This window comes from Oreochromis aureus, linkage group 9, assembly GCF_013358895.1.
Source record: "Oreochromis aureus strain Israel breed Guangdong linkage group 9, ZZ_aureus, whole genome shotgun sequence".
In the NCBI taxonomy this organism is placed as follows: domain Eukaryota; kingdom Metazoa; phylum Chordata; class Actinopteri; order Cichliformes; family Cichlidae; genus Oreochromis; species Oreochromis aureus.
In genome coordinates this window covers 14,638,326-14,651,871 of record NC_052950.1, presented here as the reverse complement: position 1 = coordinate 14,651,871, position 13,546 = coordinate 14,638,326, and the positions used below count along the sequence as shown (strand labels likewise).

At 38.9% G+C, this 13,546-nt stretch overlaps 1 protein-coding gene across 7 annotated transcripts in view; it reads right to left on the bottom strand.

Moving 5' to 3' along the window:
- Window positions 1-3,350: 3,350 nt before the first annotated feature.
- The window catches only part of relch (RAB11 binding and LisH domain, coiled-coil and HEAT repeat containing), a 38,331-nt gene continuing 28,135 nt past the window's right edge, over window positions 3,351-13,546 (bottom strand). For 6 of the 7 annotated variants that reach the window (XM_031749994.2, XM_039617036.1, XM_039617039.1 and 3 more), the window contains 6 exons: window positions 12,137-12,200; window positions 11,894-12,032; window positions 11,215-11,331; window positions 9,520-9,608; window positions 5,809-5,879; window positions 3,351-4,704 (listed from right to left, as the gene is read on the bottom strand). In XM_031749994.2, coding sequence (XP_031605854.2) covers window positions 4,584-4,704; window positions 5,809-5,879; window positions 9,520-9,608; window positions 11,215-11,331; window positions 11,894-12,032; window positions 12,137-12,200 — 601 coding nt within the window. In that variant the 3' untranslated portion in view covers window positions 3,351-4,583. Of the gene's footprint in view, window positions 4,705-5,808; window positions 5,880-9,519; window positions 9,609-11,214; window positions 11,332-11,893; window positions 12,033-12,136; window positions 12,201-13,546 lie in introns of those variants that run through there. The other variant, XR_005614219.1, reaches the window with a different exon arrangement.

The following is a 13,546-nucleotide window of genomic DNA, read 5'->3' as shown; positions in this document are numbered from 1 at the left end:
AACCTAACTAATAGGGTTGCAAACTCCCAGCAAAAAAAATATGGAACCACCCCCCACCCTCCACCTCATGATGCTTAATCGACATAATGAACTTTAATTTGATGCAGGGTGAAAAAAATTCACAGAAATAAATTATTTTTCAAGAATAATTAAATAGATTCAACATCTTTCTTCAACAGAATTGCAGAATTCACAGATGGTACTTTCCCAAAGGAAAAAGTACTATAGCTTACTAGGGTATATTAGACTTAACAGTTACTATATACAGTAATGGACTTCTATACATTTTACATCAGATTAAAACTTTGGGTGTAATATTCAGATAATTATTTATTAAAAGCTAGGCATTTTAAATGAGAATAAGAAAGAAAAGTATGTCTTTGTGCCCCCTTTTCCCTGTTAATGCCCTATCGGCCCCCCTGGCTACACTTTGCTAGATCCGCCCCTGCACAGTTACCAGCCGTCAGCTACGTAGAAAAGGATCCTGGTGTAGAAAGTAATATTAAATAAATTCTAACGACAGCTTATCAAGCTTAAACGTGCTGCTGTTGTTCAGCCGCTGGTTTCCTCTTTCTGGTGCAAAGTGGGCCAAAAACAAAGAAGAGAGACGGACTCCCGACAGAGAAGCCGATCAGCTGATCATTAAGCAGTTTCACATTGAAGTAGCAGCAGGAAGGTGAGGGAGAAGAGACAGTCGCTCCATATATCGGTTGTTAAGCTTAACGTGGGAATGCTTTACTAATATTCAGAGATGAACTTACACACTTGCTTTACTTCTCTCTGGGATAACTTCCTTGGAGATGAAATGCGGGATTGCTAGCGAGGCTACAAATACACACAGCCCCTCTATCACGTGATGCATACTGCTCTGACGTGCTACGGTTATGAGCCGAGTTACGCGTGTAGCAAGTTTTGTGAGGTGCTTTTTTGATATTTAATGGATCGGATTACATTTTTTATTTCTCGCCGATATCCGATCCAGTAATTTACGTCAGTATCGGACCGATACCGATACGTAATATCGGATCGGTCCATCTCTAGTCTCAAGTAGCTTAACAAAGTTCAGAAAAGAAAAACATTCCTCTGAAATGGTCAGATACAAAGACTCGACTGAAAATGTGTAAAAAAAATAAATTAATAATTTAAAAAGCAGAGAATTCTAAAGCCAGGAGAACTATTGCTCAATACCACTTTAAACAAAAGTCTGTCTCCTTGGAAGTAAAATCTAGAGTTGTCAGATGACACTTCCCACATCATTCGTCAGACAGGATGAGCTATGACCTCATGACAGAGATGAATTCATATATCATACACTGGAGCAGGAGTCAAAGCATGTGGTCACTTCTGTACACTTTGCTTCCTGCAGGAGCCATTCATCACTACACATGAGTAGGCTGCGCTCAACATAGTTCCTGGAGCGTGGGTCCTGGAACAACCATGATGGTGTCTTCTCTACAAAAACAAAAGTGTAGCAGTTGCTTCCAGGAAATACTGCAGCAGTTGTCTTTGCCCAGGAAAGAATGAGAAAAAGCTGGAGTTGTTATTTTCCTGGGAATTTGCATGGCAGATCAGCTCAAGCCTACATTGGCAGCTCTAGCAAGGAAATGTTTTGGAGAGAAAAGAACATGTTCTCACAACGACAGTTATGCAAATATTAAATCGAATGTTTATGCCTTGGATGAATAGGGCAAAGGCTGGAGAGAAGAGAAGTAAACAGAAAAAGAGAGAATACCCAGAGAAAGAAAAATGACTGAGAAAATTAAAAAAGAAACATAAATTACTCGTTTATCTCTGTGAATGTGCAGCACATTTTGTCTACAAACAAACAAAAAAAAAATGGAGAAAGAAACATGCTGAGAGAAGCTGTTTTGTGGTGGGGCCTGCGCAGCTGTTACAGGAGCAATTAAGATTGGGCTCTTAGCAATCAAAGGCCTAAACTTGACTTTGAAAGCATCAAACATCCACATTAGGTTGACCCCGACAACAAAACTACATTATTATCACAGAAGTCCTTGTTAGTCCCCCCACTTCAAAAACACTTGCAATGTGGCTTGTTTTGATGTATAAAAATGGAGCTCTGCTTGCAGGCAAACACCACGCTGGTTTACAAGCATTATACTTCTAATGACCCGGGTCAGAGCACAGACTGTTCTGCAAGCATGTGGGCTTCGTTGCTTAGCATCACTTATAACAAGTCAAAGTTCACCGAGCTGGCCCTTTTTTAGACGGCACAAAAAACAAAAATGCATCCTTAAACTCACATAAGTCACTGAAAGGTTTTGATTAATGTAACACACACTCGTTCCACAGAACAAAACAGCCAGTCTTGTTTTGAAACCAGATTTTGGAGGAATCTTCATGGGTTAGGCATGGTCTCACTTGAAAACGGTGAAAAGTGCAACAGGCAAAATAGGAACTCGGTTTTAAAAACTAAAGCCATCGTGTTCCAGCGGTTTTAGGACTGGCTCTACATCACTTCATCTGCCTTTGGAAACAGATGTGATCCGTGAGTCACCACTAACGTGAGTAAGAGCTCCTCTCGGACACAATTTCTACAAATACCAGGAGATTTTTCATGAACAGAAAATACTCGGCTTTGTGTAAGACTACACCTATCTGGATACACGAGTTTTTTGGACAACACTATTCACTCTGAATGCAAATCATAAATACCACAGCACGCACTTACCCACACACGCAGAACAACAGGCACGCCCACAAAGCCACGATGCCATGCCTTAACAGTGTGTAACAATTATTTGTCCACCTGGCGAGTTATCAGTGATGGTAGTTGAATATTAGCTTGAATATGCAAATGCTCTTTATCAGAGTGTTGGCCAACTCGCTTTATGTTCAACCACTAAATAAGATCTTGCAATCACAAATCAATGTACTGGACTCCACTATAGGCCAGTCAGGGCTGTCAAAAACCCATTTGAAAGTTAGAGTCCACACTTCTTTGAGTTCGTGTTCTTTTATAGATTAAGGCCAAAGTTGACCGTATCATTACAAAGTCATTTTTCCAAAACATAGCAAGGACTGAGAGATAGTGTAATCTAGATGGCAGATCTGGGCTTTTATTACTGTTTTTTGGGGGGTGTTAAGTTGTTGGGAATGTCCCATAAGATGGACTTTGGTTTGTTGTACTAAGGAGACAATAGGAGACTTGAAACGTTTGAAGTTGAAGCGCACGCGCAGGAGCGGTGTGCGTTTTTCCTGTTAAATGACTATGTTTTACAGCCTTCTAACACCTGCCGACACTTTGAGCCACAGTGAGAGCTCCTTTATCACAGCGGCGGACAAAAAAAAAAGTCCCGACACATGCAGGCATTCAATGAACCTTCCAGAAGTAAATTTAAGTACACAACTGATCTCCATCTTTTATTACACCAAGACACGAATTTCAAATATACATAATGAGTACCGTGTTCTTCAGTTCAATGTATGGTACATTTATTTACGGTTTCTCTCAGAGCATATCCAAATTGAACAAACGACAAAGAAAAAAAAAAAAGAAAAGAACCAAATTCCCACGTTAGAAAAAAACAAAGTACAATTATCAGAGACACTGCAACACTGAGAGACACGATGCAACAGACAGAGAAGGAATAATTATGATCAGTGTTCTCTTCAACTTCACATTGCCATAATGGATAAAAAAAGATCATTAACAATAGTGATAATCTCCTTGTGTAGGACTGAATTAAACAAAAGAAATATAGATAATAAACATAATAGTAAAGTGAAGTGCAAATTTCTTTGGAAGTTGGAATAAAGTGTGTTTTTCTTCATTAAGACATAAATAAGTTATAAAATAGAAGCTATCAAAACAAAAACCAGAGACTGGAGAAATAAAGGCAAGACACTTTTCTTTTTAATAGTTTCAAGTAGGCGATACTTCAGAGCCGTACAGAGACACTGTACAAGGCATTCTAAATAATCCGCACAGCCTTTTGGTGGTTCAGACCTTCAGTATAATTAATGCGACTGCTTTTGAACCTTTTGATCCAAAATGGCGCCCATTAACATCGTAAATGAAACCCCCGCGGGCTGTGCTCAGGGTTCTGCTTCCCAAAGACGAGCGAGGCTCTTCTGAAACAAGAAGTACTGCACTAAAACTTAAAACAAACTCCGTGATACCTTTCAAGTCCAGAAATGTCCAGGTAACGAGTTCCTCGTTATCGCTGTGGGTTAGTCTCGATACTGTAGAGTTTCTTCTCATCTCTCCTCTCTTTCTGTTGTGACATGACAATTCTAACACTGACTAATGAAAGCAAATCCTAGTCCTTGATGATGCATCTGTCGTGATTAATAGTTGAGGAGAGGAAAATACGAGCAGAGGAAAACCTCAGAAGCTTTCACTGCGAAAACCATCCCTGTTTAACAAGTAGTCCCGCTGCACAGATTTTAAAATCAATACAACTTCAAGCAAAATTTCTCGAAATCAACTCAACTATACACTTGACTTCCGTCTGCTCGAAGCTGAACATATGCTTTTTTTTTACTCCCAGTAAAACGAAATGCTCCCAATGAGCGCAGCGTTTGGTCAGTTAATCGAGATGATGAATCGGTCAGTGTTGGGATTACTTCTTTCTCTGGAAGACGTTGGCCAGCATGGCGCCAGAGGTAGTCAGCTGACCCATCTTACTTAGAAACTTGGTCTTGGCATCCTCACCCACCAAACTGGATGCAATTGACATGGAGCTATGCAAAAAAAAAGACAAAGTTAGGACGTGGACATGAGGCATCAGTGAACTTTAGCCATTTTCGATATGAATGTGTTAAAATCAAAATCAAATCAAAACTATGCCAAAAATCCCTCTGCAATCTGTCTGAACTCACATCACCCTCTACTCCACTTCTTTAGAAAGGAAATACTGTTTGCCAATTCAGCCCCTCCTGATTTTTTACAGTCTAACGGCTCCTCAAGTTCCTCTTTTGAGTTTGTTCGGACTCAAAATGATACAGAGAAGAAGTTGGTGCCAAAGAGCTGCATTGCTCAATACCAGGACAAACATAACACCAACTCAAAGCACTTTATGACCTGCGAAGCATTTGAGTCCACGCTTTTGTGTACCACCTGTAGTTCATGAGCATTTAATATCACATCAAACTTTATAGACTTGAGTTAGAAACTCTAATATGTAATCTCAGTGGTATGGAATTAGATCCATGTTAGGCGATCCTACTTCAACAATTATTTTGGTAAAGAATTCACTGAGTGCAGAATCACATGGTTTTTATAGTAAAATTAAATTAAATGGGGCTTAAAAATGTACAAAACTTTCCAAACCTCTTTTCTCAGAGGTCAGATCTCCTTAAAAAGTAACAATCCGTGTTACCAGTTATGGGGAGAGAAGTTGAAGCCAGACTTGGCAGAACAAGGTAACAAAAAGGCACAAGGTAAGAAAAATCTCTCAGTGTGAGCGCAGAGACTTTAACGGTTGTAACCTCGGGGGAACACACTTTTACACAATCTGCTCGCAGAGACCTATACACACTTCCTGCATCTACATGCTCACAAACATACACTTTTTTTCGCCCCTCTTTTTAATGAGCTCCAAATATACATGATCAAAAACCTTTCTTTCGTGTGGCTTTGACACTTACAAATACTCCTAACGGGGGGTACAGAAAACCCCAAAACTCCCACTATATGGGCTCTGTCTTTCACGCTCGCCACGTGGTAAGGATCCTTCACTACTTCATTCTGTCTTCGTTTGTCGGAGTCTTATGCAATAAAAGCCCATATTTTGACATTCCTTCCCAAGAAAGTAATGGCGTGAATGAGGGTGCGTTGAGCCTTACCCTTGTGGATCTGACATCGCTCTGTTTTCCACCTTGATTTCACACTCTTTGATCATTGAGCTGAGAATCACCTGCGAATGAAAGAAACAGATTCAGCTAAAACGTTAAAAAAAAAAAGAACCCCAAACGTTTCTCCATGTTTCGGTTTTGTTCAGGTGATTTTTACCTTTACATTAATTCACATTACTGTGTTTTACCCAACCAGTTTATTTCAGCATGCTGGTTTTTATTGCGTCTTTGCCTCTACATTTCTCTATGTGTGTCTTGAGTGTTAACTTTCATGTCTTTAGCTTAATCAAAGCCAGGCTAACAACAGAAACGACTGCCTCCATTCAACAGATTGATAGAAAACAGAGGGACTTGCAAAATGGAAACATGATAATTATTTAATAGTGAAGTAAATTAAAACAGAAGCAAATAAAAAGAGAAATTATTTTGTCAATTTTTTAAAAATAGTTCCTGTTATTTTCATGTATTTATTTGGGCAGGGTTAGTCCCCTAAAGGCCTCTAGAGTTCATATGTTTCACAGCGTGAAACCTTTTTTATCTGTTAGAGTCTGGTATGCACAGCTTCCAGTCAAGAGTCGATGTCTTATGAATGAAAGAGTCAGCTGATCATTAGTCACCTTGGCTAAATGTTCACATGAAACGGATCGCGTGAGATTCCAAGACACAAATATATACGAGAGGTATGTGTATGAGTGTGTCTGAGAAAGACTGTCTTTTTTTTGTCTTATTTGCGTGAGATCGCAGATCAGTAACAAAAAAAAAATAAAAAAAAATAAAAAAATGGTAGACGATGTGGCTCATCAATAAAAAAAAAGCTTTCAGCTGCTCACTTATTCCCAAGCAGTGAGCACATCGGATAGGTCCACATGTTTGAATTAGGAACACCAAAGGAATATAAAAGCATGCAAACGCAATGCTCTACATGTGTATGCATGCATGAATATGATGTGTAGAGTTTAGAGCCCAACCAATATAGAATTTTAAAGACCGATACCCATATTTGTTTATGTAAATCTTTCACATGGGCCAATATGTTTTTCCTTTCAGGCTTCAGATCTCCTTAACATTTATTACATGTAGTTATTTACGAGTCCTAACTGAGACAGCATCACAATGCATCTTAAAAGTAATCTTGTTTGATCATCACAAAAAAGAAAGATTAATGGTTTACCAAGCTATGCCGAGCTTGAAGTCAGAGTTTCTGTATCACGAAAGCAGCTCTCCATTTAACTGGCTAAATCACCATGGTAACTATTGCTGAACACATAACCTGGTCAGGAGGAGTTGATGTTGACCATGTTTTCAATGATTCTTGTATTTACAGCATGGATGACAGACCATGGAGCGCAGGATAGAAAACATATACCCCAGCAGAGAATCTATGTGCAAGCTGTTAATCCCTACCAGCGTACAAATTATAGCAGCACAAACTGTGCATCACATTGTCGCTGGAATGTACATGTCTGATAATGAAGAAAACTTATACATGTTTTTATACTTTACTGGAACTGCAGCTACTAGAACACAGAACTAGAGTTAAACTGCAGTTAAATTGATTTCACATCTGCTTTATTTGGCTGCAGAACATTAACCTTTAATGTTTAAATGAATGAATTAAAAATTTCAGAGCTCTAACGTGCTGCCGTCTTATTTAAAATAAACAGCAGCACTGAGAGCGCACTCGGCATTAAAATAATTAACTCAAATTAAAATGTTTATTTTACCGTTCTCTTTGCCAGACCATTACTGGACTTTCTGAACCATTAATCTTATCAAAATGTAACAATGTTGAATTTTTTTTTTAATCCTCATCATCTGATGACTTGTCTGACTGGACTAGGCTGCACTTACAGGAGCACTCGATTTTATGTGATCACACACAGAGCCTGAAGTAGGGCTGCCACAAACGATTATTTTGATAGTTGACTAGTCACCGATTATTTTTGCGATTAGTCTACTAATCAGATCATGCATCCATTGGACGTAAAACGTACAGCTTATTGCACCAGCATGCATCTGCTCTTAAATAACTATCATTAGCTTACAGCTTTAAGTGTTTAAGGTTTGTGCTAACTAAAAATAAAGACAAGATGATAGTTTATTAAATTTTAATGAAATCTGCAGATTGTTTCGGTGGAGTTTAATAAACTCAGCCGTCTGCTCCTTGCTATCTAAAATATAACAGGACACCGAAGTGTGTTCTCAAGCATCTCACACTTCTGATAATCAGTTGTTTGCTTGACGTTTATTCAGCTGTGTAAAACTATAACTTTAATCTCAGCCAAACCGATTTACCCAGGAACAAATAAAATACTAAAAAAAGCCAAACAATAACATTTTTCAGTTATCTAAGTGACTTATACAGCATGTTTAACCTGAGTAGTGAAAGACGGCGGTGGGTTTGAAAACGATTTGCCCGGAGTCTGGTGTTCTCACCGGCTCTAGTGAGCCTAGAACCCTGGCTAGCTATCGAGCTGGTGGGTAACAGACATCTCCGAAAACGTCTGAACGCTTTTGAAAATATGTGGTGTCTTGATAAACTGAGCAGATATTTGAAGTTTACACAGCTACATTCTCGCCTGAAAAAATTGTTAGAAGTTTATTTTGTGACCCAGAAAGAATAATAAGAGTAATATTAAAACTAACTAGCTGCCGCCATTGCTGGAAACTGAGCAGGGCCGCGCTGGGTCGCGCTATGAATTCTGGGACACAGCTTCTTCTTCTTTTGCCTTTAACGGCAGCTGGCATCCTTGTACATGCAGTGCTGCCATCTTCTGTTTCAGTCCGTTATTACACTCTCAAATCCTACTACTTATTCCTGCGTCTTTTGTGATCTTACAAAGCTTCAAACGACGCGTCGACTATTAAATTAGTCGTCGACGATTTTGATAGTCGACGTAATCGTGACTAGTCGACTAATCGTGGCAGCCCTATTTAATAGTACAGTGGTCCCTTGTTTATCGCGATAGTTACGCTCTAAAAATAACCCGCGATAGGTGAAATCCGCAAAGTAGCTAACTTCATTTTTTTTTTTTACAATTGTTATAGATGTTTTATGGCTGTAAAACCCCTCACTACACACTTTATACACTTTTCTCCAACAGGCTCGAACATTTCCACGCTTTTCTCTCTTGTTTAAATACTCTCTTGTTTAAAGTTCAAACCTTCGTAGAAAAATAAGTCCAGCACTATAGGATGAAACCAAAGGCACCCGTGGTGCAAAACGTTCCATCGACATTCTTGTGTTTGTTGGACAAAACTTACAAACATACAGTACAGCACTTCAGAGTCACACTGCTAGCGGTCGAAGATTTATGTAAATTTGACAAGCTGAACGTATTCTGTACTGGACAGGAGACACGGCACAAGACTGATTGACAACGGTCTACAGCCAATCAGAATGCAGAACAATGTGCAATAAAAAATAAAAAAGCATGCAAAATTGCACAAAAGAAATCTGCGAAACAGCGACACCACGAAAGGTGAACCGCGTTATAGCGAGGGACCACTGTATACTCCTCTGATGGCTAAGCTATGCTACATCTACATTCATGGTTCAAGACTGTCTGCTTTACTTTTTTCATTTTAATTTATTGGTTGTTATGAATGCCAATATCTGTATATCACAAACAACTAATATTGCCCAATATATCGGTCAGGCTGATATGAATGTGCAGGCATGTCTTTGTGTTTTCTCCTGACCTCATGCTCTGGAGAGAGTTGCTCCATGTCAGCACGCAGACACCTGAGGCCAGGCAGGAAATGGTTGACCATCACCTCCTCGGAAATGACTGGATTGAAAGTTAAGGGCTTAACTGAAGTAATGCAGCTATCAGAAACTCAAATGCAAGTGTTCAGTTTAAAGTCCTTTAAAAACTACTTGGTTCTCCACAAATCACAACTACTAAATTAGATCAAACACAGTAAAACAGAAAAGAAAGAAAAAAAAAGACAATAAATGCAATCTATTTCTTAAGACAATACATGCAATTTGAACTTTTAAACTTATTACAGTAAACAAAGTTGAAAGGTTTCTGCTTTTTGTTTTATTTTGACAAAATTGCAAAATGCACTTAGAAATTGTTAAAATCCTCCCATGTTATTATATCCCAATATTCATCCTTCCAGACTATCTTGTTTTTGTTGCTACTTGTATAGACATGTAAACTAAAGAACTGGTGATTCCAAGGTCAGACAGTTAGTAATACTACTGAGCAATAACAGTGTTTCCAGGAATCACCAGATGGGAGGGGTTTACTTCAGGACAATTTAAAATATTTTGCTGCTGATGAAATAAATAGTAATTACAATTAAAAATTCATGAGAAAGTCACTTCATTACTTTATAGCTACAGGGCACACTCCACCCATCTGAGAATGAAAATAGGTTCACACAAACTTTACTCCACGTTCCTTCATCCTGGACTGCACGTGTTCTGCCACCCATCAAACCCAGTGGAACTATATGGGACCAGCGGTGAGCACGTCTTTATTTTTAGGGATGGAAATGTACACTTTCAGAGCTTGTCGCACTGATTACAGGAGAAAGAAGTGCAGTGGGAGGTAGAGGCTCTGAGGTCAGGGCTATACCTCCTGGACACTACTGCACTATAAAATCACAGCCTGACAAAAATCCACAGGAATGAACCTCAACAGCTGCCGTCTATCTGTGTGTGTGTGTGTGTGTGTGTGTGTGTGTGTGTGTGTGTGTGTGTGTGTTGGACCTGGGTGGGGTTGGGTTGTCAGTAAAGATGAAAAAGAGAAGGGGGAAAAAGAGTAAAAGAGAAATAGAGGAAAAAGAATCAGAGAAAAGAGGGATGACAGAAACGGCAGAGATGATATAAACGTGAGTTCTGTTCTGGGAACTGTTCCTAAGGATTGGAGCTGATGTTCAGTCCTTTCCCTCCTCTCACGCACTTTCTCCCTCTCTCATCCTTTCCTCTGCTTAACCAACCCTGTAATTACATCGGGCCCCAAAATGGAGGCAGCTTATTTTTCCTTTCTCCTTCTGCCAAATGATAGTTAAATCCTGCCAATACACACAGTGAACCATACACAGAGGCACCGAGACCACACTGATACATACCAGCACATCTCACAAGTATAGCTAGGAACTAACCGGTAACGCTTAGGGTCTTCTTACTAACTTACAGTTACAACATCTAACCCTGAACCCTAGCCAAACTTGACACAGACTTCTGGTAAATCATTTGGAAACACAGAACTACAGAAGTATTAAAAGGACGAGTGGACTCATATTTTCTCTTTGAGTAAGTTAGTTTTAAGCTATTAGGTCTTATCACGAAGAGTGACAGTTAAATTGCTTTTTCATTTAAGAATGGAAATCCATTTCTAACCAGCTTACATGGACTGTGAACCATGACCTTTAAAAGGATACAGCAGCAGGAGAGGGCGCTGTAGGCCTCAAACAGCTGAGTGGCAATGTCAATCCTCTTGTTTTCAACGCTCTGGCTGTTGTTAGCTAGAGCAAGCTTGTGAAGGTGTGGCAGCACAACTAGAAGAATAGCAAAGGTTATGGTTAGAGCACAGAAAAAGCAGGATTAAACAACACAATGAGGAGATTAAAAAGCATATTTAAAAAATGAAGTGTCCTTATTTTTTGGTCAGCATGCTCATATCAAACATGGCCAAGGTTTGGCATAGGTGAGACAGCAAAATGAACAAAATGGTCAGTTTCAGATGCTTTTTCCTACGCGTAGCTCTCAATAATGACAGTAGGAGCGGATACCCACTATATGGTAATCCCAGACAACAAAGTCCAATCCAGTTGTTCAAATATTTTGATTGTGAGGGGAAGCCAACCAGAAAAAAGTTGGCTTAAAGGAAGTGTGGCCTTTAAGGGAAAGAAACTTAAAACGCCTTGTTACAGAGCATGAGCTGAGAGTCTGCACTCAAGCCCAGTTTAAGGTAAACAGGAATTTTCTTAAGCTGTGAATCCTGCAAAGCTCCTCGATTCGAGTCCAAGAATAAACACATTGAGCTGGAAATTTGAGCATAAAGTCCCCTTTTAAACAGTTAGTATTGAGCTTTTTAATGCATTAGTGTCATTTTCATACACTCGTCTCTGAAGCGTGGTTCTGCGTTGGGCCCAACCCGTCCAAATGTCCTGATGATCTCCATGTGCAAAGAGTGCTGATCTTGGTACTGAGGGTCTTCCAGGAATGAAGCCAGCTGCATCTTTACACGCTCCAGCAGCTAAACACACGCAAGCAAAAGTATTTTTATACATTTTAGAATGATGATGATTTTAAAAATGCTTTCAATTAATTTCATCATTGTGTATTTTGACAGTTCCCCACCTCTTTTTGAGTGACAGTCTCCATTATGGTACCAAAGGCAGGAATAGTAGAGATCCTCACTGAGCTACAAACAGCAAGAATGCAAGAAAATGCTTTGACCACAGATAGCCAGTTAATCAGTATTTCAGGCATTCTAATTCTCTATTAGCGTGCCATTATAACAGAATAAGAATGAGTCAAACATTATCTGGAAAAAGGTTTTCGGATTCATTTCATAATGTGGGAAACACCAGATTATTGGGTTAACCACATTAAAAGAAGTGAGAAGTGTTCAGGGTATGTCATAAGATGAAAGGCACATAAGGGGTTTTCAAACAGTGCGACTAACAGATTCCAGAATTGAGTTAAAATTTTTCATTTGTGTACATTTTTTTTATTACAGTGCCACATCCAGTGTCAAGCAAGCATTTATACTAAAACCCACAACGAGTCAAAGAATTAGGACTACTGTGGCTAACACATGTTCTAGGTTTTGCATAAATATAGTGATTATAGTGTAATGACACACTAGTAAACCACAATGATGACTAAGATGGTTACTGTAGTGCCAGATCAGGCTCTACATTATGCTCAAGTTATTACATGTCCATAAACAGTGAAATTTACATGTGTCACGTAAAGTGTCAAGTGCATGACCCATCAGTGCTCTGAGTACTTGAGTGACAGAGCTGCTATATAGAGAGTTTGTTTTTGGACTGAGCATCTGAAATGGTGATCATCTGACCAGTAATGATCAATTTAGCCAAGATCTGGGTAATCATCTGACTTGACAGAGTACCAAAATGCTAATTTTTTGCGAATATTATTTGACACACATCTATATTTAAAAATCAGTGGACTATAATTAAAGATAAATACAGTACAGTCATATATAGTTATATCTTTCTCGAAGAAAAATCCAACTACAAATGAAAAGATCTAAAATTCTTAAATCTGCTGTAAAAATACAAAACAATAATAAGAATATCTGACATTAATCACTTGACTTAATGACTGTGATGAATGGAAGTAAGCAAGGTTAATGGGGAGGGGGGCGTTAGAGTGATGTTAAATAATCATTTCACAGTCAGTAGGACTAGAAAAGCCAGAGGTCATCTGAGAGATCATTGGAGGGAAAAAAAAGAACGTTTCTCATAATTTCTCTTAACATTAATTGTTAATTTATAAACTCCTAATTGTGTATACGGCAAAATATGCGAAGCCAATTTTTTAAGGCTACAAAGAAAAAAGATACATTAAGGGTTAAATAAATTTGTATTTACAGCACAATTTGGAGTCAAGCATGTGCACCCAAAAATGTATTTCATTACAGAGAACGATGAGATGAATGGGGCTGCATTCCAGCAGTGATGCCACAAATTTCATTAGTGTCGAGTTTGATAGATCCATGCCAAAAAACCCCTTTGAATT